A 27,965-nucleotide genomic window follows, 5' to 3' on the forward strand; every position below is an offset into this window, starting at 1 on the left:
GGACTTTCACTGGACATCATGTGAATCATTATCAATAATCCTTAACACACATGAAACTGTTCTAGTATTATATGAGTGATTAATATTCCAGATTCAGATTACTTGCTGAGCTGTGAGCACTCAATTTCCTGTAGAATCTGCTGACAACTATCAATGCAACCTGGCACATGTTCTGAGACAGAATACCCCTCAATCTTTTACTGTCAATATATGAACCAGAGTATGTTTGAGTCGCATGAGTCCTGATCTGGGCCTGTTGAGGTCAGCCTGGAATGGTCCACAGTTCTCTTCTGTCCAGATGCACACTAAACCTTGTATTCTGCTGCTTGTAGCTTGTGTTGTCTTGTGATGAAATGTTACCTAGAAGCACTACCAGTATTTTAAACTTTCAGAGGGAGATATACTGCATCGACTGATCATGTAAATTGTACCGGAGAGAGTATAGTCATATAAAATGTATCAAAGCACATGTCTCATCTATTCAGCAGAGATTGATGGAACAAATTCTAGGCACAGTGAAATAAAATACACTTAATGGTGATAATATACATATATTGGCTCAACCTTGAAGCATGAAATGTTGAATTCTAATGATATGGAGATGTGCATGGAACCAAAATTGGAACTGCCCCTTCTGAGGATAATGAAAGGGTTCAGTGAGAGGCAGACATAACCTCAGTTTTCCAAAGTGCAGAATTGGTGCCTATCCATGAGTAGGGGAGGGGAGGAAACAGGAAGCTACAGAGCTCACCTGTGACCCCCCCTGTTGGCTGAGCTAAATTTTTTCCTGGTCTAGCACCACCTTCATCTTAAAATTCATTCTTGTTTCCAAATCCCTCCATGGTCTCTCCTTCCATATCTCTGAAATTTCTTTCAGCCATACAGTTCCCTGAGATTTCGGTGCTTCTCTAATTCTGGTCTCTTGAGCACTCACGATTGCAACTGCTCCATTATCGGTTGCCATGCCTTCAGCTGCCTGCGCCCTAAGCTCCGGAATTCCCTCCCTTAACCCCCCTGCCACTCAGCCTCCTTTTTCTTCTTTAAGGTGCTCCTTAAAACCTAACTTTTTTGACCAAGCTTTGTTCATCTAATTTCTCCTTATAAGGTTCACTGTCAAAATTTTTTTGATAAAATTCCTATGAAGAACCTTGGGCTAATTTGCTGTGTTAAAGGTGCTACACAAGTACAGGTTGCTGTTGTTGAGTCTGAAAACGACAAATAAATCTCACTGAGGTTAGCAGTTCTTAAGATTGTTCTTCAGAGTGTTGTGACGTTGAGTACTTTGGATGCCTACATAAAGAATCAGGCTCTCAGGAGGAATGTGAAAGGAAGGTTGTGACTCCATACAAGATTGTGCAGCATTGCAAAGTTCAGGGGAAAGCTTTACTGAAATCACTTTCATTTATTTTACTGAGGCTTTCAACCTTAACCCTCATGTAGCTCTCATGAACAAGCTGAAAGTCTTAAGGTTTATATGGTCTAATTTTATCTGGTATGTACTCAAGCTCCAGGACTAGTGCATGATCAAAAATTATTCCACCACTGTCATTACTAAAACAAAATAATTGAGCAGGTATCTTATTTCTTGCTTCAAGGGCCTTGCTGTGCACAAGCTTTTTTTAATTCATTCACGGGATGCAGGCTTCGCTGGCTGGGCCAGAATTTATTGCCCATCCCTGGTTGCCCTTGAGAAGGTGGTGGGGAGCTGCCTTCTTGAACTGCTGTAGTTCCTCTGGTGTAGGTACACCCACAGTGCTGCTGGGGAGTTCCAGGATTTTGACCGAGCGATGTATTTCCAAGATGGTGAGTGACTTGGAGGGGAGTTGGAGTTGGCTACCATATTGGCCTATGTAACAACCATGACAATGCTTCAAAACTAATTAATTGCTGCAAAAGGTTTTGGGAAGCTGTTATAGAAATGCAAGTTCTTTCTGAGGATAAATGAGAGAATGAACTGGTCACTTTTCAAAGGGGAGTGAGGCAGGGCTGTCCACCATCCAGAGCCAGTGCAGAAGTATTAGACATCATATGAATCTTCAGCACCCCTCTGCTGCACAATTAACTTGTGAAAATGAACATTGTGCATTAGCATGAATAAAAATTCAGAATTTGTAATTACAGATTTATTTTACATGAAAAAGAAGAATATTATAATACTAATCGTACATTTTCATTGTTCTGCACTTTTCGCAGAATATGTACTAGAAGAAATGCACATTATAATGTGTAATATGGCTCACAAGATGTAAAACAATGTGTCTCTGTGACAGTTGCTAGATGATTTAATGCTCAATTTAAATAATCAGTAATCATTACAATAGAGTGGGCTAGATTACATTACATTCTTTGACATTAGTTACTGGTTCACAGTTTTGGAATAGTCATGTAGATGTACAAATTGTAAAACTGTTGCATAAACAGAATGAGGAACATAATATGAAACTTTAGGAAATACTGCAATGTAAATACATGAAAATCTATATGTATGTCTTTATATCTATATGTATGTCTTTTTTACATTTATATTTTTAAATCGATTTTTATCCAGTAAAAAAATTTCATTTGTATGATGAACTTTAAAACACACTTATTTGAAGTTAACGTTTGAATGTCATTTAAAATTATGAATGAAATAGTAATTTGAATTAATTTTACATTGTGACTGGGCAGATGGCTCACTAACACTCAGGTGAGGGGAGAAGGAAGATGCAAAGTAGCTTCCTGCTGCCATTGTTCCCAGCTTTATATTTCCAAACGGGATTCTAATGTTTTTAAACAATAACTATCTTTCCTTAAGAATCTGTTTATGAAGGAATCCAGCTGTCTTTACAGAAATCCTTGTCTTTTGGGGAAATTTCTTGTCCTGTCTTTGTGGAATTGCCCTCAATCTTTCCTTCCCTCTAGCTCTCTGTCTATCTATTTGTCTCTCCCTCTGTTTCTCCCTTTGTGTGGCTCTCCCCCCTTTGATTCCAGCTACCTCTTCTGTTCTCTCTTTATTTCTTCCTAAGTCTCCTTCATTCCTGTGTGTGGTGTGCTGTGTCTCTCTTTCCCTGTCTGTGCATGGCTTTCCCTCTGTCTGTTTGGTCTGTGTGCATGTGTGCCTACGCACATGCATGTGTGTGTGCATGTGTGTGTGTGTGTATCTGAGTGACTGGGAAACAGCGAGAGCAGTGAGGCTATCCTGTAACCAGGAGCCAGTCAGAACCCACATTCTAAAAGTAAAACCATGGTGCAACATCACAGGGAAGCAGGTAGGTGATTGACTGGTGTGTAATTCCTATTTATCTTGGAGAGTGGCAGGAAGGACAAGAGCTGAGTGGGACAAGCAGCCAGCGGGAGCACAGCATAGGCAGAGTAGGAAACATCACATCAGGAATAGAAAGTGACATTGGCACTGGGGAAGGAGCTGGCTGGTGAGCAGCAGATGAGAAATTCTACTTTCTAGTCCCCAATTTAGTCTGTAAAGTTAAGGCATGGCACAGCTTGGCCTCATGGAATGCACAACCTGTGACATGTGGAAAATTGTGGACTAGTGGCCTAGACGACCACATGTGCAGGAAGTGTCACCACCTGCAGAAACTTGAGCTCCGGGCTTCTGAACTCAAACAATGGCTGGAGTTACTGTGGCGCATCCGCAACATCTGCTGACTTCTGTATGGACAGCACGTTTAGGGAAATGGTCACACCTCAGGTTAAGAGAGTGCAGCCGAAGGAAAGGGTAGCTGCCGGATGGTCCAGCTCACAAACCAGTTTTCCACTTTGGATACTGGTGAGAGAGATGGTTCCTCAGGGGAGTGCAGCCAGAGCCAAGCCCTTGGCACCACAGCTGTCTCAGCTGCACAAGAGAGGAGGAAGAAGAGCGGGAGAGTAATAATTGTGGGTGGTTTAATAGTTAGGGGGACAGGCAGATGTTTCTGTTGATAGATGTAACTCCAAGATGGTATTTTGCCTCCCTGGTACCAGGATCAAACAGACTCAAGGGGCCAAATGGCCTACTCTTGCTCCTAATGCCCCATAAACCTAAAGCCCTCCCTCCTGCACCTTATGTTTGTATGTAGGTTTGTATGTCGCTGAACGGCTGCAGCACATGGTGGAGGGCAAACAGCCAGATGTCATGGTTGACATCTGTACCAACCACATAAGTGAAAAGAGTGATCAAGCCCTGAAAGCAGAGTTTAGAGAGCTGGGAAAGAGATTAAAAAGCAGATCTTCAAAGGCAGTAATCTCAGGATTACTCCCAGTGTCACTTGCTGGTGAGTACAGAAATAGGAAGACAGAGCAAATGAACTCATGGCTGGAGAGAAGGTGCAGGAGGGCGTGCTTTAGATTTCTGAGGCATTAGGATTAGTTCTCTAATATCAGGAAAATAACTGTAAGGGCCAAGACTGCAATAAGTAACATGTTGGAGGCAGTGTATTACTTTAGCTTTGAGTGGCACTGTCTCTCAGGCATCAGCACAGATGCTGCATGTTGCAATGCTGTCAAGAACAGATAGGGATGGGCAACAAATACTGGCCTTGCCAATGATGCCCACATCTCATGAAAGAACTAAAAAAAGAATGGCCTACTTCTGTGCAGCAAATTTCTACATTTTTATTTTCCTGTTTCTATTTACAGATCAACAAAAGCAGGTTTGGAGGCCAATTTATGAACACTGGACAGCAATGAATATTGCTGGGGGGCAGTGAACACCTATAAACAAGCCACACACAACACATGGCAGAGGGATAATCAGCCTTATTTCACAAATGAACTGAAGTGACCCTAATCCCACTTAGTTACAACACTCAGAATTCATCACAGTAAAATGTTGTTGTGCAGCATAATGCAAGTGAGGATGTGGATGAATGACATCAAATAATTTTAAAACAGTCTGTTGGCACAACAGATAATACAAGATAAATAACTGAATGAGACGTAATTAAGCAATAACTGTATGATACAAAGTCTTAGCAGAAAAGGCTTTGGATATATAATTGTGCATCCACTTTCTGATTGCCTGAGTAACATGATAGCACAACAATGCGGATTTCCCACATCCTCAAGCATATGCAGCACTGATGCAGCAAGGACTGTGCATTTCTTCACCCAGTGAAGACTTCACCCATGCAGACGGAAGGTGTATGTCCAGGCATTGTGCCTTCTTCACCTAAACAAAAGCTTGGGGAGCAGCCATTCCCTGCTTTATTCTTCATGGCAATGCCTTAACCAACCAGAGTCATCTTGGCTGGTTTGAATTTGAACAAAACTTGGCGCTTAACTATTCCCTAGCAGCGGTTAACTATTCCCTAGTGCATTCTCCATGGCATACTTCTACCAATCACAGTCCCTTTGCCAACCAATCAGCATTATCTTCTCCTGCAATATAACTTGTTGTTCCCTTTTCTATTCTTATTAACTATTCTGATGAGTGCAAGATAAAAAGCTTTGACAGAATGTTTCTTTTTCAGCAATACTCAAGTTCTGTATTATCAAATAACTACTCATTTTTAATGGAAACAAGTTTGACTTTAGAACTACTGAGTACCTGCAGCAAGGGGGAGGTAGGGAAAGATGAGGTAGTCAATTTCAGAACCTGCAACAAAATGAGCTAAGATTCAATATAAGTGTTCTCAAATGAATTGTTAATGGGATGCAATCACCGAAACAACTTAATGTACCACGGTACAGGAATATCGCTCCATTACAATGGCCACATTTTTCTGTTAAAATAACAAGGCGAATTGCGCTTGAAGTTTCTTATGTGTAAATGGTAAGGCAATTTCAGGCAATGGTAGGACGTGCAATTAACACTAAATATGCAAACATTGCTGTCCGAGTTGAGCCACTCCACAGTTAATTTTACGAAAGTGATATCTCACTATCTGCCTCGTCATTGACATGTATTGAACAATGCGAAACTGCTATATTTGAGTGATAGATGTGAACTGAATTTACCACAGAAATTTGTCATTTCAAGTCTAGTACACTTTTAATGTTATGATCAATGTTTATTATGGCCAATCAACCTCGAGCAGTCTCATTCCTACAGGTTTTAATTGTTGATGGTAATTTAAAAATGGCAAATAATTATTTTTAAAACTTTTTCCCTTGTCTCTTTGTCTCCCTCGCTCTTAACCTAATCTTTCTTTCCCTCCATTTATTTCTTTCTGTACTGGATTTGGCAATAAATTTACCCACTCTAACTTATACTCTCTTCTCACTCCTTGTGTTGTTAATTGCAAATCCTTCAAACTGATCGGTTAAATAAATATTTGGTGAGGCTCACCCTATTTGTCCCGGATGTTCACTTTCTCTTCTAGTGCCATTGTCAACTCGTACTGTCAGCAGCTAAGCAAAAAAAGAATTTAAAGCCTAAATGTCCAAGGGAAAATTTAACTGACAACAGACACCATTTGATGCTCTGCTACAATCACACTTGGCCCATCAGGGTGTTTTGTTAACACATTGGGGCAATAAGCCATGAGTAGGCAGCATGGGGTTTGTTTCTGTCACAAGATTAACAAGCACTCTGTCTATTTACTGCGCTGCTTTTAATGAGCCTCAATGTAGATACATCTACATTGCAGTGGAATCCAGTTAATATAAGCTTTACCCTGTAATCTTAGCTGTGAAGCAGTTGATTTGTGAACTGCACCATTGTTTTGCCTTCACTGTGGAGAACCTTCGATACTGTGCTTTTCATTTTATGTTGTGGTAACTGTGGTAATTATTCATACTTAGCTGATGTACGTGAAGGCAAGTTCTATTAGTCCTTATAACCCGACACAAACATAAACCCTGCCATCATCTCTGTTCTAAACATGAAACAGTTTTATTCACTCCTTTCAAGTGAAGCAGCATTTCACTTGCATTTCCCTCAACTTAGTCTACTGCATTCGTTACTCCCAATGTGGTCTCCTCTACATTGGAGAGACCAAACGCAGACTGGGAGACTGCTTTGCAGAACACCTGCGGTCTGTCCGCAAGAATGACCCAAACCTCCCTGTCGCTTGCCATTTTAACACTCCACCCTGCTCTCTTGCCCACATGTCCATCCTTGGCCTGCTGCAATGTTCCAGTGAAGCTCAATGCAAACTGGAGGAACAACACCTCATCTTCCGACTAGGCACCTTACCACCCTCTGGACTGAATATTGAATTCAACAACTTTAGATCTTGAACTCCCTCCCCCATCCCCACCCTTTTTCCATTTCTTCCCCCTCCCTTTTGTTTTTTCCAATAATTTATATAGATTTTTCTTTTCCCACCTATTTCCATTATTTTTAAATCTATACCTTTTATGCCCTGTTAGTCTCATTTCACCCCACCCCCACTAGAGCTGTACCTTGCGTGTCCTGCCATCCATTCTTAATTAGCACATTCTCTTAGATAATATCACCACCTTCAACAACTCTTTGTTCTTTTGTCTTTGACATCTTTTGGTTATTCCTCCTATCACTGTTTGCTTGTTCCTACAACTCCTCCCCACTTCTCTCCCCCCACCTCACCACCCCACCCCCCCACCTTAAACTAGCTTATATTTCACCCCTCTCCTAATTTTACTCAGTTCTGTCGAAGGGTCATGAGGACTTGAAACGTCAACTTTGCTCTCCTCCGCTGATGCTGCCAGACCTGCTGAGTTTTTCCAGGTAATTCTGTTTTTGTTTTGGATTTCCAGCACCCACAGTTTTTTGTTTTTAATTTTAAACAGTTTTATTGTTGTCCTTGATGCTGTATTGTGCTGTCCATCCACACTCCCACCTGGCTTGCACTGTTCCCCACCCCCCTGGGAACAAACAGGTGAGTCTGTAGCTAAGATTACAGGGTAGGGCTTATATTAACTGGATTCCACTGCAATGCCATCAACAGAAAATGGGAAAGTCATACAAGGCTGGGATTAGACAGTACAGCTTACGTTAATAGGATTGTAGTGCTTCAGATGTTGCAGAAAGCAATTTGTAATACAGTAAATCAACCAATGTTGGCAGCTAAACAGGCCAATTCCCTATTTCTGTTGATAATGCCACCAATAGTTATATTTTTCAGTTCATTAGTCAACCTGTTGTGTGGTTGAAAAGTCAATTATTTGACTCTGTTATGATCCTGGATCAGACCCTCAAAGCTTTGGTACGATTCAGCTTAGGGCCAGTAACTTTTTGTTCAAAGTAGACAAAGTTTGAGATCCAAGGTACTTGCTAACAGAATAAAGCTGCAAGATTCCATGGTTTTTGAACAAACAAAATAAACTTTCCTCTACAAAATTAGAAAAGTAAAACAATTTACAATATCTAATACATTCGGAATCAATATGAGGTACGTGTGAAGTAACAGGTGAACTGTGGCTGAACATACCACACTGCACAATAAACAGCAGATGCAACCAAACAGATCCCACAGATTTCTCAGCAACCTCCCCAGATGTCAGTGGCCACTGAGAGTTATACAATCTTGTTACACTCTGTCTCCCTGATGAGGGATTTCACATGTTCATTTTTGAAGATCTAGCCTCTGAGTTGTTTCCAAAAGTCACTCCGAGTTGGAACTGCTTCAACGACTGCACGCCTCCTGAAGGTGTAATCTCTTCTCCTGAGATTACTTCCACTGACTTCCTGACGCTGCACTCCAGCACCAACTCACAGGCACAACTCCAGCTCTTTAGCTATGCCAAGCTGAGCGTCACTGCTCAATTTTGCCCCAATGGCCTGTAGCACGCGGTCTTTTAAGGACTCCTGGGCTTCTCACGAGCCCTCAGTACCTGGCGCTTGCCAAAAGCAGCACTTTTGCTGTCTGAAGCCTCTTTTTTGCTCTTCTCCACAGTGGTTCCTCCCAGTGGTCTCCTTTTTCCAGTCATCTCCTCCTGCTGGCTCCTTCCCCGGTGGTCTCTCTCCCTTGGGCCCTCTCTTGCTGGGACCTCTCCCTGGGTTCCCTCTCTTTGTCCCGGGACTCCCTGTATTATACTGCCCAAATACTGGCTCTCATGATCCTTTGTTTTGTGCCATGCAGGTGCACTCCCGATATCTCCCGATATCCTGGATGGCTGAGCTCTTTAACTAAAAAAAAATCAGAGAACGGAGCATGTGTGGCCTGTCATCCCACCACACTCCGCACATGCCTGGAGCTCTTGAGTCTGTAAGGAAACTGAATCCTCAACGTCAGCCCAGAACCAGCTAAGTTCCTATTTCTTAACAACCCACAAGCAAAGGTCTCGACAATTACTTGCTATATTCCTGTTTTCCTCATTCTTGCTTGCGGAATTATGCTTAACTCACGCTACTGAACAATCGCATGGAAACCTTGCGTTAGTACGTCCTTAACACCAGTCAAATGTGCTCTCCTATAATATGTTGTGCGCATCAATGTGCATGTGGGTGTGGGTATGATACTGAAGCTAAACATATTACATTATGAGGGCGTAAACTAGATTTGTATTGCCTTGTGGAAAGAAGATTAAGGGGTAATCTAGTTGAAATGTTTATAGTTAAAAGAGTTAAAATTAAAGCTAAGCTGACGTCAGGAAGCACTTCTTCATAAAAAAGGGTAGAAATAATCTGGACCTCTTTCCTCGGAAAGACCAATGAGGCTAGGATTCAATCTGAATTTTCAAATCGGAGATTGATAGGTTTTGTTAGGCAAGGACATGAAGGATTATGGAAACAAGGTTGATAGATGGAATTAAGATATGTGCCAGCCATGATCTAATTGAAAACTGGAACAGACTTCAGAGGCTGAATGGTTGACTCCTGATGCAATGTTCCTACTAATGGAGAATAGTGAGGTTGGTCAAGATTCTTCTCAACATACAGTTCTTACTGATACCCAGATTTAAAACCAGCGCTCACCACATTATTCTATTAACGTAGCTTTATCTTGGCACTCGTTAGCTTCTTATTCTAGAGGAGATCTTGCTGGAAGCAATGGTCCCTTTTTTAAAAAACGCATTTATTTACATACTGACTATTTACAAAGGTTAAGTAAGACCAAGACATGGTTACAGCTGCCCTCTAAGATGCTTTTCAGTTATCTTCCCTCAGTGAGTGATATCACTGTGACATAGCTATCATTGGAGTTAACTCTTTACCATTATTGCTTTAAATTTCATTCCCTATCAGGGACCCTGATGAGCATCGGTGGGGAATCACTGGCTCCAATCCCCTGATTTTCTGACCATTCAACTAAATGAATAGAAAATCAGGGCTGCGGGCCCACATTAGCTGGATTAGAGCATCTTTACCAGTACTACCCATGGCATCAGTCCTAACCAGTTTCTTGAAAGGTTTTCAGTCTTTTGCACAATAAAAGCATCAAGTGTTCCCCAGGTTACGCTGGTATTGCTTAAATGGGTAACACTGTAAACGTTACGTGACAAACTGAAAATGACAGAGTGCCAGCCTAATGTTACATAACAGTCCCTACTGGACCATAATAAATTTAAAAGCATTTCCCACCTCAAGATGACACTTGGTCCCCAAGATAAACAAAAATTGAGTGGAACAGACCTGTAAAACATTGTAGTGTAGATAAACCAAGCTTCCAAAACTGCAATAGCTTTCAATCTGTGGATGCAATCGACATCCTGGGCTTTGATTTTTGGCTGTTTTATGTGTATGCCTAGTGTGTGGCCCTTGACCTAACCTCCTGCTCATTCCTGGTGGGTCTGACTTGTAGTATCACTCAGGATAAATCTGTTCCGATGCAGAGATTCTCCCTCAACCTCTGATGAGACCAAAATCAGCAATCAAATTTGTCAAACCCTCTGATCTCTACCCCACTCCCTTCTTCATTCTTCCTCTTCTCTTGCCCCTCAACTCCTTCTGCCTCCTGTTCTTCTCCTCCCAGCTCTCTCCCTCCCCTTCCTCTCTCCTTGTTCTACTCCTTCCTTCTCCACCCTCCTCTCCCATTCCTCTCCTCTCCCTCCTCTTCCCAAATATGAAGTATTTCATTAATCCAGCTGCAGAATGTGCAAAGCTTTTAACCAATTAAAATGAAAGATATGGAAAGTCCATTTCATTGATTGAACCATATAATCCTGATTAATAGTGTACTAGCAAATTTGGGGAGACCATAAGCACTTTGCTTCGGCTTTAGTTGTGTCAGCATCACAGGCTAACATACGTACTCCGCCAATATTTATATGGGTAGCACTAGCTAAACCCAAATGACCTCCTGAGGTAGCAGTTCTGATAATGAAAACTTTTAAATGGAAATAATCTAAAGATGGGTCTTGAAGATTTCAAGTGATGCGGGCTGTGAATGTTTCCTTTGGCAGCTTGTCCCATTGTGGGATTGTCCTTGGGAGGAAAGATTGTCTTGGAAACAAACGGTCTTTGTAGTTTGTATGGGTGACTACCTCGCATTTGTCATTCAGACCCCAGCTACATCTGACACCCTAGACCTTGGTGGGGGGGGGTGGGGAATGGAATCCCCAAAAGGTTTTGCAAAACCAAACACCAAAACGAAGTCTGTCTGACTGTGGCCAGAATATTACATTCGGCCTGTAAGTGCGTGCCCGACATGCACAAGGGTAATATGACACGTGATGATGTCAGGTGTGTGTCCGGACATCATCGCGCACTTGCATGATATTTCATTCAGCGGGCGTGCACCGGAATCCACCGCGTGCCTGCAGGTAATTGAAAGACCTATTAAGGCCATTAACAAGCGAATTCACTTGAAACTTAAGCTGCCGGCCCAACCTAATGGTTAGCGGGCAGGCGAAAGGGCCAAGTGGCCTTTCCACTTTTCAGGAAACCTCATCCACGAGAGGGACAAGTAAACTAAATCAAATTAAATAAAAACTTTATTTTGAATTTAAAAACATGCCCCATCTCATGTGACGCAGTCACACCAGGGGACATGTTTCATGAGATTTTTATTGTCGTTATTAACTCTTTTAAGATGCGCTTCAATCTCTCCGAAGCAGCTCCGTGCCTCAGGGAGATTGAAGCGATCTTTCACGCGCCTGCATGAACTGCGTGCCAGATCTGCTCTCCCTCCTCCCCCCTCCCCCCCCCACCCCCCACCTGCACATGTAGCGCTCAGCGCTTCCGCTCACAATCCACGCAGGGCGGGCCTTAATTGGTCAATCCGCGTGAAGTTGCAGTGAGGAGCCGACCGCCCCGCCCACTCCTGCTGAGCCTGCCCGACGAGGGAAAAGTTCTGGCCAATGAGAATCTTGCCCAATGGAGTGGAACTGTTACACCTCGTGTGGTCTAACAGCCAACAAGACGGCTTCAATTTTGAGCCAGGACAGGGCTTTAGAAGGGTCTGGGAGAGGCGTGGAGGGGGGGCAGGGCCTTGTGAAAACACGGGAAGTTTTTATTCCCGGCCTCACCTGCATGCTCCATACGAGAGTATAGGGGTCAGGATATAGGTTGTCAGTCAACACCAAAGAGCGAATCACAGGCATTTAGGTAGGTGACAGGGTTTTTTGGATGAATGAGTCGAAAGGAAGGGGGATCCAGGACAGGAGAGGCCTAAACATTCCCTGGGCAGGATTTTGAACTCAGCCTGCAGGCGCGTGCCTGACAAGCTGGAGTGTAAAATACCGTGATATTTCGGTCAGCAGGCACGTGTGAGAGTCAGCAGCGCCTGCTGACAATTAAGAGGCTTATTAAGGCCATTAAATTTCAATTAGCTGGGATTTTTTGCTGCCCGTTCAATGTTAAGGTTGGCGGGCGGGTGAATCAGCAAGACGACTTTTGCATTTTTAAGGAAACCACATCCAATAGCGGGATGAGGTTTCTGAGATTAATTAAAGAACAGATAAAAATGTGTGGACACAATTTTCAACATCCGTTTGTTGAGATCACCCATTCTGACGCGTGGACATTGTTTCCAGATTTTACATCCTGTTTTTACTGACTTTAAATTCGTCACCTCCCTGAGGCAGCTCTCTGCCTTCAGGGAGCTTTCCTTCTGCATTCCCCTGTGCCCAAGCTGACTTCAGTGCTCGCTCTCCCCCCACCCCCAGCTCGGTAGCACTGAGTGTTTCAGCTTGCCTTTCACGCTGGCTGCCCATTAATTGGCGTGAATTCGCAGTCAGCCCCTGGCTGCCCCTGGGCCCGCTGACCATACCTGCACGCCGAAATCCTGCCTCCTGTGAATGGCAGAGGAGTGGGTATGTCCACCAGCCTAGTCAGAAATATTAGCTAGCAGATACATAACCTGACAGCCCGGCAATAAACAAATTAATGCATTCTTTGATCATCAGAATGAAGATTCCCACTTTGCTGACAGCTGTATGAACGTGCTCAGCTTTCACATGCTCTAACAAGGAGCATCCCATCAGTTCAATAAACACAGCTTCTGAGGCGATTATATGACCAGGCATTCATTCCATAGATAAATTGCTGTACTTTATGAAAGCACAGTATGCCTCAATGTATAGCACTCTCTGCTACAATATCACACACCTTAACACCTAGCAACCCCATTCACAATTGTTTCTTGTGACATGCTGATTTTTTTCCTCTCCTGGACTCTGCGAGTAAAATTGCTGCTTGTGGAAAAAGCCTTTCTGCTCATTGATCTGGAATGTTGCTGTGAAGGGAAATGTCATTAAAAATCAGGCCTTCTCAGGTCAAGCTCCTAAGTGTTAAAATGAAATAAAGCTCATTGCATGTAACGCTCAGCTCAAAAATTCCCATTTAAATTTTTACAGGAAGCATCACGACTTACTGCTTCTAAAATGAAAGTTTACAACATGATTATCACTTTCAACACCAGCCAATATCTCAAGCTCTGAAAGATTTATCGAAGACAATGGAAACATTCTTGCTCTTTGGATACTCTGAACTTCAATGTGCAGGATAGCTTCTGGTATCATTTTGTCAATTCTGCAACATAGTCAAAACAGTAAACTGTGAAACAACTTGACAAATGCTTATACCAAGAACATTGGCTATCAGCCAGGGCTTACACACACAGCAGTAGATACCTGCAATGAGCAGCAAGAATAACAGACATTTGTATAAAATATCAGATGGTTGTCCATATAACAGTTATTGCACTCCAATTACAATTCATTGTCTTGAAGTGCTTCCAGCTATTACATTGTGGTAAAACATAAAATTTATAGGGAAAATAGTGAGGTGTTAAAATTGTTATGGTGGGGGAGGACATAAATTGAACAACATTGTGGCAATTTGAGGGGAAGGGAAGGGAAGAGGAAAGATTGGGGATGCGTCATTAAATTCACAGAGACAAGCTTAAAGGGAGCAATACCTCAGGTTGCTCAGATTCTTGCCCAGGAATTGTCAGATTAATTCACATCACATTTTAAGTCCCAGAAACACTGAACAATCTTGTATTGTTCTACTGCACACAACAGATCTGAGTGGCCTTTACTCCTTCAATGCACTATCATCATTGGCAACTGTAGTGCAAAAGATGAGGGTTGGCCAACTTCATGATTCTTCCAACGTTTGTGACCATGAGATGCCGCAAGGACCAGGGAAGAAGTTAAGGTGTCAGGCTATTGAAAGTGCACAAGGGTGCTCATTCATACTGCAATACAACATTAGAAACAAAAAATAATAAGGACAGAGAAGAAGCTACATTACATTGGCAATGGCTTCAAGGGGATCTTTCTCCAGATTTTCATCTATCAATGGCACTGCCACCCACTAATGAAGGCAACAGAAGTCCTCATTGGCACAACAGCAGGGGCAAGTACACACAGGGACTTCTGTTCCTGCTCACATGCAGTCCATGTTAGTATCTTCAACAGGCTGAAAAAGCGTAGGTGCACCGAGCACCTATATCATTGTCTATTAACCTTGAGGATTTTTTAATTCATTCATGGGATGTGGGCTTCGCTGGCTGGGCCAGCATTTGTTGCCCATCCCTACTTGCCCTTGAGACGGTGGTGGTGAGCTGCTTCTTGAACCACTGCAGTCCATGTGGTGTAGATACACCCACAGTGCTGTTAGGAAGGGAGTTCTAGGATTTTCACCCAGCAACAGTGAAGGAACGACGATATATTTCCAAGTCAGGACGGTGAGTGATTGGAGGGGAACTTCCAGGTGGTGGTGTTCCCATCTATCTGCTGCCCTTGTCCTTCTAGACTGTAGTGGTCATGGGTTTGGAAGGTGCTGTCGAAGGAGGCTTGCTGAATTCCTGCAATGCATCTTGTAGATGGCACACACTGCTGCTACTGTGCGTCGGTGGTGGAGGAAATGAATGTTTGAGGATGTGGTGCCAATCAAATGGGCTGCTTTTTCCTGGATGGTGTCAAGCTTCTTGAGCATTGTGGGACCTGCACTCATCCAGGCAAGTGGGGAGTATTCCATCACACTCCTGACTTATGCCTTGCAGATGGTGGACAAGCAGGTAGATGGTGGGGAGTCAGGGGGTGAGTTACTCGCTGCAGAATTCCCAGCCTCTGACCTGCTCTTATAGCTACAGTATTTATATGGCTAGTCCAGTTCAGTTTCTGGTCAATAGTAGCTCCTAGGATGTTGATAGTGGGGGATTCAGTGATGGTAGTGCCATTGAACATCAAGGGATGAAGGTTGGATTTTCTCTTGTTGGAGATGGTCATTGCTGGCACTTGTGTGGCACGAATGTTACTTGCCACTTGTCAGCCCAAGCCTGGATATTGTCCAGGTTTTGCTGCACTTGGACACGGACTGCTTCAGTATCTGAGGAGTCGTGAATGGTGCTGAACATTGAGCAATCATCGACGAAGGTCCCCACTTCTGACCTTATGATGGAAGGAAGGTCATTGATGAAGCAGCTGAAGATGGTTGGGCTGAGGACACTACCCTGAGGAACTCCTGCAGTGATGTCCTGGAGCTGAGTTAACTGACCTCTAACTACCACAACCATCTTCCTTTGTGCTAGGTATGACTCCAACTAGCAGAGAGTTTTCCCCCTAATTCCCTTTGGCACCAGTTTTGCTGGGGCTCCTACCGAATATTTCGATAACTATTTTCCTCTGGTATTCTGTATCAGTATAAATGAGTGTTTTCTATGCACGACCAGTAGCCAAACATTTTAATATCATCTTTAACATCCGGAAATAGTACTATTGCCAAAAGAGGGGCAAAAGCAGAGCTGTTACTCAGTACAGTAAAATATGTTTTTCTGTTCACTCGGTGGGAAAGCAAAAGTGTCAATTTGATCCAAGGCACAAATATCTCAAAACATATTCAGTATCTTCAGTTTGTTCTGAGCAACTGTAGCATTTTCGCGTTTGTTCAAAATTTAGTGCTGCGTGTTAGACTATAGTCTGTTTGGGAACCAGGAACCAGATTCGTCCAGGGTAATGATTTTTTTTAAAAATCTACTGCTGATGTTTTCAAGCTGAACTAAAAACCAAATTGGCTAAAGTATGTTGCTGAGCAAGATAACAGAATATACCAACATATAGTACTAGAGGGTGGAGGAACACAGATCTGATCCCCACTCTGCTGAATTCCTGATACGAGGTATATGACTCCTGAATTCACTGAGTGCTCTAGATAAATGCTATGTGTTAAAAGTATCTTAGCAGAAAGCCGGATCATGGAAAAGGAGGAGTTTTTTTGTTTATTGGTACTTCATTGGCTTCATCTGTGATTTCATTCACACAAGAGAAGTTGTCATGCGATTACTGCAGTCATCTTGACAAATTATCTGCAGCTGATAATTTAAAATTCTGATCCAGAACATCTGTGGCAGCAGAATTGCTTCCTATACCAATAGGCTCTGTAACTCTTTCGAGTACAAACCCGTTTCCATCTGTTTCAGATGAAGTAACATTGTTTCATAGTTTACCATTGTGAGATTTGAACTCTTGATACTCTTTTGAGTAAACCTGTTTCCATCTGTTTCAGATGAAGTTACATTGTTTCATAGTTTGCCATTGTGAGATTTGAACTCTTGATACTCTTTTGAGTAAACCTGTTTCCATCTGTTTCAGATGAAGTTACATTGTTTCATAGTTTGCCATTGTGAGATTTGAACTCTTTTAAACAATCGGGCGGGACTCCCCCGTCGATCGCCCGCTGCCTGGACCTGTTAATGGCCAACTTGGCCAGGCCCAGGAGCAGGTTCACGAGGAGGTCCTCCTCCTTCCCGACCCCCTTCCGCACCGGGTGAAATGTAACTCTTTTGAGTACAAACTCATTTCCATCTGTTCCTATTCAGATGAAGTTACATTGTTTGCCATTGTGAGATTTGAACTCTTGATCTTGGGGTTACAAACCCAGTACAATAACCACTTGGCTATTTAGGCCAAGCCTTAGGCTCTGTAGTTGCCTTGCTACATAGACAAAGATAACTTAAAAGAAACTTATTGCTGGTGACAGACAAATATTGATTCCTCTTACCCAATTCAAATGCAGCTTTCATTGCATATGAGGTTAAATGCATCAGGTGTAAATGAAGGTACATTGTACTGACATCAAATGTGACTTTTATTCATTGTTGAATTCATCACTGTCAGCTAAGACTTTAGGTAACTCACCTGATTAAGGCTACAATGGAGTTCTCTATCACGATTAACGAAATTCTATAGCTCATTCTGACATGTACTCAATAGTTTTACTCACCATTTACTGTGACATACACCCAGCTGCCATTGTGAAAGGTGTCGTATTGCTGGTCCAACATGAGCACTTTGCATTCATACCATCCCTGGTCCTCTGAGCGCAGCTGGTCAATCCGCAGTGAAGCCTTGTCATACAGACTGGCCCGGCCTACAGAAACAAACAAAGAAAACACACATTAACGTGATGAGTTCAGGAACCCCAGGTAACAGAAGTTGATATAAATTAGATCTATATGAATGTAGTAATCACAGGAGGTCAATGTTTTCCTGGGCAATTGCATTGTGAAACTAACTTTACTGGCATTAATATGCACTCTGAAGTCAAATATAGCAGTTCAGAAATGTAGCACAAAACTCTACGGGCCGTAACCTCTGAGTTCCCAGCATCATATTGGTGGGTACCTTTGGGGATTTTTATGGGTACTACCTCCTTCCCCTTGACTCAGCTGCACTTCGACGCTAGGCCCTGGTGATGCACTGCACTGCCTGGATCGCGCCAGCCTGAGTCAGAAGGTCGGTGAGATAGGATCAAAAAAAAAATTAAGGTAAGAAATTAGGCACAGAGTGGCAATTCGACACTGATTGCCATTCCGAGGGAGTTCAGGCCATAATTTTTCACACTGACAAGTGTCTTCAGCCCAAACACAAGTGCAGTCCACACTGCACCACAGCAAATATTCAACACCCCACATTCGATTTTTCAATTTATTTCCTATGTTCCATAAGAATATAGGATCAGCTCTGACCATAGCATTTAGTTATGGATTTGTGTCACTGAACACCATTGAAATTGTCAAATCTTATTCTGATAACCCTTTAATAACCATCGACAGGAATGAGACAAACCTTCACCAATCCTCCCTCATCTTGGTCTGAAACGGAACTAAGATTCCCTGAGTCTTCTACTGCCCTCTTCTACTTAACAGTCCTAAAATCCAAAAGTTCTAACAGCTGGCAGTATTGTAGCTAAAGAAGCCAGTCTCTCGTCGCCAAAAAAGAGGAAAGTTGGTTATCCATATAACACTTGCTGGATAAAGCTAATAATTGACTGGAAATATTTCTCCATAAGAATCCAATAATGACATCACAAACAAATCAACTTATGTGAGAAAAACTGTTCATAATGACATCTTATATTTACCGAGCACCTTTAACATAATAAAACACAAAAGCATTATATAACAAAATATGACACTGAGCCACAAAGGATCAAGTGACTAAAAGCTTGGTCAAAGAGGTAGGTTTTAAAGAGTGTCTTAAAGGAGGAAAGTGAGGTAGAGAGATGTACAAAGGGAATTCCAGAACTTCAGGCCGAGGCATCTGAAGGTACGGCCAACAATGATGGAGCAATTAAAATCAGGGATGTTCAAGAGGTCAGAATTAGAGGAGCACAGATATTTTGGGGGCTTGTGGGACTGGTGGAGATTGCAGAGATGGGAAGGGGCGAAGCCATGGAGGGATTTGAAAACAAGACGCTACTTGATCGGGAGCCAATGTAGGTCAGTGAGCTCAGGGGTGATAGGGAAATGGGACTTGGTGCAAGTCAAGACATGGACTGTAGAGTTCTGGATTACCTCAAATTTACAGAAGATAGAATGGGGGAGACCAGTAGGAGTGCATTGGAAAGAGGTAGCGAAGGAGAAAATAAATAAAAGTGCTAGTTTTATGGAGGTTTGCAAGATAGAAGCTTGAACTGGCTTGGAGGGGGAGATGAGTGCCAGAGGCAAAGAGATGCTTTGCATCTGTTCAGTTGATTTCATCAAGTTGCTTCATAATTTGTTGAAATTCTATACTCCAAAACCACCAACATATTAGCTCAAAAACCCAAAAGAATTGTGCCTCAGCAATGTGAGAGGATGATTGGCAAACAGCAGGCAGCTACTTAATTACAGCATCAGTTATTTTTAAGAGATGCTATTTTTACAACAAGCACATAACACTTCTACTTTCTCCTTGTTTCCTTCCTAATATTTCTTTCATGTCCAGCCAACACAAGTTCTACTAACTCACATGCATCACATTTCTTACAAACATTCAATATTATTCCTATTCATATTAATGGACTCAAATGTGGGCAATTTGATCACTATCTGTGAAAATAAAAGACAAGTTAAACTCTTATTTTAACCTAACACACCTAGTGGAAATGGGTTCTTTTGGATTACATGACTATTTTACACTCATTCCCATGCAAAACAAGCATCCAACCTAATCCCATCTGACATCCCATGTGACATAGGTTAAAATTGGGGCCTTAATGTTTTGGTCAGAATCCTATCAAAAGGCTTGCCCCCAAAATGTAAGCTGTCTTTACTCTTTTCAGGTGCTGGCAGATTTGTTATTTAGTTCCAGCATTTTCTACTTCTAATTAGCAAACATTAGTTGTGAGAGACAGACTCAGTGGGAGGCTGACAGAGTGTGATTCTTTCCCGAGAAAAGGGAAGAGAGGGAATGATTATGGTGTGAAAATCATAGTTTGTGGTCCAAATTAGTAAGACAAGAAGATGGATGTAGGCAGCTGTATCTAAGTGTATTGTTAAGATACCCACGGGAGAACCATAAACCAAGATAACCAAATTTACCAAATATCTCCAAATGAAAAGATTACCAACATGATTTCACATCCTGTAACTTTTACTTTAACACCAACCAAAACAAACACAAATTTCACATTAAGACGCAGATGATATTTCAAATAGGTAAATTTCACTTTATATAATCTTATACAAACCACAAGCATCCGCATCACTCACACACAAACATGACACCAAGTAGCTACACAGTTCCATAATATGCTCTTCTTTATTCACACAGGGTAGGTTAGGAATCCTGCCTGACAACAGCTTTCGTGTCCGAGATTATCAACAGCAAGGCACACTTCTATGAATCCTCTCTCCCTCAGGTCATGACAGTCCTGATGGTGCAGTTTTCCAGAGTTCCTTTTCAACCGGCCAACCAATAACACCCAGCTCACAGAAGATTAGCCACCTCTGGGAGGACACCCAGCTCTAGCCAGCTAACAACTCTGAGCTATTCACATAGCTTTCCAGGTTTTAGCCAGCTGGCACATTGCCTCCAAGATCTCAGATCTCTTTCTTTTTCCAAACAGACATACTGACCTCTCCCTGAGAGTGACTTGCTTCTTCCGCTCACAAGATTTTTCGGTTTTCCTTTTTTTCCTCTTTGTCTGCTTCCTCTTTGTCTGCATCGGTGCCTTCATCCACCATCTCCTCTGCTTGTAGCTCTCTTTTGTGTCAGCCAGCCACATGGCTTTCGTATGTTCAATTCTTTCCTATTGGTACTGCTTTCAGGCCAAGGATCGCCAGGTCATATGGACCAGCATTTCTTATTAATCAAGACAATTTATAATTGATGCAAACCCTTAACAGTCCCTTTTCAAACATTCTTACAAACAATTACAGACACTTTAAAGAAATTACAAATTTACTTTACTGCACTGCTTCCAGGTCTAAGGTCATCAAGGTAAACAGAAGAACAATGAAGGAGAAGGTTAATGTATTGATGGTGCTACTCAGGCAAAGTTTGGGCCAAGTTAGGAAATAATAAAGGATCCACTTTCACACCAGGAGTATCTAATTAATCACTAAATGGTATGAAAGAGGGAACAAGGTTGATACTTGCTGTGGAAAGAGTTTCTAGAATCTTTCCAGGACAGTTTCTTTAATTGTTATGTTGCATGTCCAACAGGAAAAGGGGCAATTTTAGACCTTGTTCTCTGTAGAAGATTAGAATAAGTAAGGTGAAGTTATGTTATGACTAAAAAAGAAAATAACCAGGGGGAGATACTTATGTGTATTTATACTTAAACTAAGGGACAATTAATAAAGCTGCCCCCTCCCCCAACTGCTTTTTGCAGCTTAAATAAGGATGAGGTAATCCCTGGTGAAGCTAGATTCAGAGTAAAGCTTTTTCTGCACTGATCTAAGAATGTGCCTTAACCATAATCATTGCTGTACCAAAGTGATATTTCTATTTTTCATCCCAACTCTGAGACTGCCAATTATTGCTAAAATTTTGCTCTATGGATGGTCATTTACTGAGCATACAAAACCCATTCCTGTGATAGCCATTACAACTATCAAAGAGGGACTTTGATTCTGTCAGATGGGGATAGACTCCAGAAGCATACACCATACTAGAAAATTAGAACATCCACCAAGTAAACATTATGGGCTGGATTTTTATCCTCAAGGTCGGTAGAGGGAGTCGGGAAAATTCCTGGCTCAGCCTGCCCACTTCAGGAGAAAGTGCCCGCAAAGATGGGATATTCCTTCCGGGAGGAGGGTGCTGGCTGCCAACAGGCCAGCCGACCTGGAAAAAGGTTCAGAGGCACCCACGAGGGGTGCCAGGTGCACAGCTGGACCGTTTAATAGGCCTGCCTTGGTGCTGTGGGACCTGGCCTCAGTTACAATACGAACAGAAAGGCCCTCCAGCCCTCATCGTCCCCTCACCCCCCACACACTCATGCCCGATCCAAGCCACCTCATGCCCTCCACCCATCCTCATGGCTCCTCATACCCTCTGTGGCAAGCTATGCTCCCAACTAACCCCTATGACCCCCTCATGCCCCATGACAAGGTATGCCCCTCTCTCTCCCACCCCCTCCCCGCCATGGACCTTCATATCCTCTATGCCAAGCTATGCCCCCAACCAAACCCTATGGCTCATCATGCCTCGCATGCCCATGTATGCCCCACACCCCCTCTGGCCCTTCATGCTCTCCATTCGAAACTATGGCACTTCCATGCCCATACATCCAATATATTTTGCATAGAACCAATGAATCCTATAGTGACAATAGGATGTGTAAACAAAGCTTTAAGAAAGCCATTCATTTATATCTTTCCATTTAATTAAAAAACTCCTTTTTGCTACAGCCCAATGAAAGTGTCAATCATCCAGACTTTTAAAATATCAATAGCAGAAACTGCAAGAATTTGGAACCTCATTATCATGTGTAAATGAACATTGTGAAATTGACAAAAGAGATCAGGGAGCCAGAGCTGACAATCAAGCAATGGTTTCCTTGAGGCTCAGCTGTTTCAGTGTGCTAATGGATATCTGGGCTCTCAGCCAAAAATGCATAATGAAGCATGAGGGGCCACGGGAGTCAGTTCGGTGGGCGCATAGCTTGGCATGAAGAGGACCTTTTGAACTTACCTTGCAAAAGGTTCCCTCATGCAGACCATGGTTCATGACACCTCTGAGGATCCGTGAACCACGACTCATTGAAAAGTTGGCCCAACTCCATGAAAATAATGGAGGACTAGCACCTGCCTGTCCCTGCATTGGAGTCGGGAATGCAGGGTGCAGGCTCACAATCAGCCAGCACCCTTGAAAGACAGTGTTAAAAATCGGAAACCCTGGGATTGGGGTCAGGAATCCTGGAATTGGATTTCAGCTGCCATTTTTAAAGGGCTGTGGAGTCTTCCAGACTCCATGAAAATCCAGCTCTATGTTTCTGTGGCAACCATTTCCTACAGCAATAAATCATAGTGGAACTTGCAGGACAAGTAATTAGCTGTTTAATTATTCCCTTATAAACTAAAGGTTGTAATTACAGCACCAAGATTTGTAAGAAGTTGCCTTGAGGTGAAAGTCCAACTTCTTTCTATCCTTAAGCATATTTTCTTGCCCTTTCATGCCCACCACTTCAACCCAGCCAATGCAAACAGCTGTCAACTGTCAAACCATTTTTCTCCAATGTGCCAAAGATATGATCATTACAAATAATGAGAAATGCACCAACTGTACTGTGTCACTGCACTCATTGTGCTATCAGTGCCAGGTATCAGTGCCAGCTAACAGTGCCAGCAATGTCAAAGACGGATCTGAGATAGCTCTTTCAGCTGTGCTAATTGTATCTGGCAACTGCATTATAATACGTTTCACTTAAATAAACTACATCCTCTGTGCCAAAACTTTATCCTTGTGCCTGCCAACTTTGTCTATTTCTGTCTCTGGAAGAAAAAACATAATGCCTTAGGACTAATAATATTCATTACTACTTACAGGATTTCCCCAGTGCATTAGGCATGAATGCCTATAAATTCAATTTTAAATTAAACTTCAGCTGCAGAATAAGAAATAGTCAATGATAAAGTGGTCTCAACTTGTACCAAAAAGAAATGGAACATCCAACACAGCACACAGAGTGTCCTGTAACTCAGGTCCAGGAGTGGGTATCTGAGCACTACAACAACTCATAAACATTCCTTTCACAGCCCCTGTGACCTCTGTTCCTGGGAAGGACAACAGGAAAAGTGCCATGAGAATACCAGCACCTGAACTTACCCTTCTAATCACAAGCCATCCCCATTCCTCCCACTCTCTGCCTCTATTATCATCACAGCACCAGTCAATATTAGGGTGGTTACAGTCTACCATAAACAATCAACAATATAAACTTTATGCAAACTCATTCTTTACCAAGAGCTTAAAGCTGCAGAACTCTTTAATCCCTCAGTCTTTCTGCCTCTTGAATTTTCTGCAGGATTTGAAAACCTGTCATTGGTGTCACCCAACACTACTTAGCATCTTCTCTCCTAATATCTCCAGCTTTGGTGGTGTCCCCCAGAAAGGACCAAGATTCTTTTTGGCAGATTTCTCAATAAGAGGGACACAGAGAGTTCCAAGACTTTGACCCAATAACAGCAAAGGAATGGTGATATATTTCTAAGTCAGAATGGTGTGTGGCTGGGGTCTTGCAGATGGTGGTCTTCCTGTGCACATGCTGCCCTTGTCATTCTAGGTGGTAGAGGTCACAGGTTTGGAAGGTGTTGTCCAAAGAGCATTGGCAAGTTGTGGCAGTACATCTTGTAGATGGTACACACTGGTGCTTCTGTGCACACATGGTGGAGGGAGTGGATGTTGAAGGTGGTGGATGGGGTGTCAATCACAGACTGTTTTGTTCTGGATGGTGTCAAGCTTCTTGAATATTGTTAGAGCTACACTCATCCAGGCAAGTGGAGAGTACTCCATTGCATCCCTGACTTCTGCCTTGTAGACAGTGGACAGACTTTGGGGAGGCAAGAGATCACTGCAAAATTCCCAGACTTTGACCTGTTCTTACAGCCACAGTATTCATGTGATAGTTCAATTAATTTGCTGGTCAATGGTAAGCCCCAGGATGTTGATAGTGGGGGATTCAGTGATGGTATTGAATGTCAAGGGTAGGTAGTTAGATTCACTGTTGTTGGAGATGCTCATTGCCTGGCACTTGTACGATGCAAATGTTACTTGCTATTTTTCAGCCCAAGCCTAAATGATGTCCAGATCTTGCTGCTTGCAGTCATGTGCTGCTCCATTAACTAAGGAATTGTGAATTTTACTGAACACTATGTAATCAGCAGCAAGCATCATCATTTCTGACCTTATGATGGAGGAAAGATCATCAATGGAGCAGTTACTGGTAGTTGGGCCTAGGACACTAAACTAAGGAACTCCTGTAGTAACGTCCCAGGCGGGAGATGATTGACCTCCAACAACCACAACCAACTTCCTTTGTGCTAGGCATGACTCCAGCCAGTGGAGAGTTTTCTCCCGGGTCCCCATTGACTTCAGTTTTGCCAGGCTGCCTTGATGATGCCACATTCAGCCAAGGGTTGCATTGATATCACTTATACATTGTGATGGCTGTGTCTCATACATAGCCCAAAACTGAACACAATGGTCCAGATGGTGTCTGACCAAGGCTCTGTATAACTGAAGCAATACTTTATTCCCCCTTCTATTCCTGTTCTGCTGATTTATGGGCTACATTCTATTACACCTTTTGATTATTTTCTGTACCTGTGCACAAATGTTTAGTGATTTGTGACTATGGATGCCTCTGATCTTAGTGTCTTGGCATTTTCCAGAAAAACTGATTAGTTTTCCTTGGATCCAAAGTAGATGACTCATACCTCCCCACATCAAACACTCTCTATCTGCTACAGTTTTGACTTCTCACTTAATAACCATTTCCAGTTTCTTGCCCCCATCTATACAGGTTACCTTGCCTCCTACCTTATAAACTACAGACTTGTATATAGATCTCTCTGTTTCCTGATCCAGGCCACTAATATATATGCCTGAGGTGTACCACTTGTCACATCCCATCACAATGCTTTATCCCATACCCTCTGTCTCCTACCTCCCAACCAATTACCATAAAAACTCTTTATCTTTCAATTTGGCAGTAGGCAGACAGTTTAAAAACGTTATCTCGTATCTACTACAGATTAAATAGACTCATGATGGCAACACTTGGCTTTAATCACTGACCTTGGCACTAGTCCCTGTAACTGAACATTACTTAAAATTAATATCTTGCATTATGCATTATAGCTGGGTTTCTATGAGAATCAGTTATAAAAGAATGTAGTAGTGCTGCTATAAGCTGTTACTGTCACCTAACTTATTTTCAAAACGGCAATTATTGTTTGTTGTTAGTGACAGATTAAGTCATTAAATTCCAAGCCCGAATGGAAAACCATTTCTGTTTCAAGAGGCTGCGCCTATATGTTGCATACACACCTAAGTGTTAAACCACTCAATTACATCTCTCTCCTTAAACAGGTCTTGGAATACTCACGGAAGTTCAAAGCACCATTTTTATTATTGTTGCTCAAAACCTCATGGAGAAGCATTTTGGAGACAAAAATGGAGAGAAATTAAAATAAGCTGCCAAATCATGATCACCCATTTTACACTATTGGACAGAGACCAGATCATGCCCCTGCATCTTCAAACAGGCATAAGATTTCATGGCACTTTGTGAAGTACAATGATCTAGCCAACAAATCTGGGACGATTCTGCCCAGAATATCTGATTACCTAGTTCATTCATTTTTTTGTGGAATCTCATCATGTGCCTGCAAAATAACCGTGACTATACTTGAAGAGTCATTTATTGTTTACCCCTCAGGTTATATGTTTGACATATAATGAACATTGTAAATATTAACTGTGAATGTAAGTGTAGTGAGTAATATCCAGTATTGGAAGGAACTGATTTGGTTTGCATCTTATGTAATGCTACCTTCAAATGGTCATGTAATATACTTCATTTATCAAATTTATAAAAGTACATTTTTGGAAAAAAATGTCACTCATTGTCTGTGAAGTGCTTTAAAATATTGTGATTGTGCAAAAGATATAAGGAAGCAGAAGCTCTTTCTTTCTCCCAATTTTGCTACTTATTGCTGTAGCCCAAAAGATACCAAACAAAACAGAAAAAAAGACAAATTTGAAGCGTTCATTAGAAAGACAATACAGGATTCAGAGGCAAACCAAGAAAACAAGGAAAAGCAATGTCAGACGGATCAGTAGCATCTTTCTAACACCTACTCCCAAGTCCGTAAGAAATTAAAAATAATTTTAAAGATGGCAGGCCATATGACATTGTGGCTGTGGTATCAGGACAGGTACTTTCTCTTTAAACCTCACTCTTATAGTGTATAGGGTTAATGTTAAATATGTAGGACAGTCTACATCATCAGCAATGTAAGATCACATGACAAAAGAGCATACTGAGTGATACTTCTGTGTGAAGCCTCATGCTCAGCCTTATCCTATGGTTAGAAGAATGGTTAATAAAATGTAAAGTTTACCCCCACTGTAGTAATTGGCCAAGCATAATCATGGACCAATCCGATGCAAGTCCATAGTCGCCAATGCCCTCTTAAGACATAAGTATAAAAGCAAAAAACTGTGGATGCTGGAAATCCAAAACAAAAATAAAAATACCTGGAAAAACTCAGCTGGTCTGACAGCATCTGCAGAGAGGAACACAGTTAACGTTTCGAATCCGTATGATTCTTCAACAGAACTAAGTAAAAATAGAAGAGAGGTGAAATATAAGCTGGTTTAAGGGGTGGGGGGGGTGGTGGGCTCTACTTGTCCCACCTCCTCTTAAACCAGCTTATATTTCACCTCTCTTCTATTTTTACTTAGTTCTGTTGAAGAGTCATTCAGACTCAAAATGTTAACTGTGTTCCTCTCTGCTGATGCTGCCAGACCTGCTGAGTTTTTTCAGGTATTTTTTATCTTTGTTTCCCCCTTAAGACATGTTACCTGAAGGAGGAGGAGGAAAGCTTACCAACAGCTTTGCTTCCAGCTTCAATCCTGACCCAGGACAATTTAAACTAAGATCCACAACAATAACAGATTGTGGCAGCGGTAAAGACAATGGAAAAAGCACTGATTAAAAAGCTCAATGACTGAAAAAGCAGTAAGCAAAATGACTGCGGGCTCAACTTCCTGTTCTTCCACAGGTGCTTATGCCATGCCTCAAGGCAGCAGAGATAGAGAGAGCAAGGAAGAAGGAGGATGAGTACTTTGCAAATCAAGTCAGAAACTATAATCCATGCCATACAGCAGATAACATACCAGAACTCCAGGAAGGGGAGTGAGTATGGATTCGTGACCAAAATCACAAAGGCCAGGCT

The 27,965-nt window shown here is 42.3% G+C and overlaps 1 protein-coding gene across 1 annotated transcript in view; it reads right to left on the reverse strand.

Annotated features, from left to right (window-relative positions):
- Nucleotides 1-27,965, reverse strand: part of igsf9bb (immunoglobulin superfamily, member 9Bb) — a 707,799-nt gene that overhangs the window by 367,438 nt on the left and 312,396 nt on the right. Inside the window, exon 3 of the mRNA XM_041174093.1 lies at nt 17,516-17,662. Within this exon, the coding sequence (XP_041030027.1) occupies nt 17,516-17,662 (147 nt within the window). The remainder of the gene's footprint in view (nt 1-17,515; nt 17,663-27,965) is intronic.

This window comes from Carcharodon carcharias, chromosome 25 (genome assembly GCF_017639515.1).
Source record: "Carcharodon carcharias isolate sCarCar2 chromosome 25, sCarCar2.pri, whole genome shotgun sequence".
In the NCBI taxonomy this organism is placed as follows: domain Eukaryota; kingdom Metazoa; phylum Chordata; class Chondrichthyes; order Lamniformes; family Lamnidae; genus Carcharodon; species Carcharodon carcharias.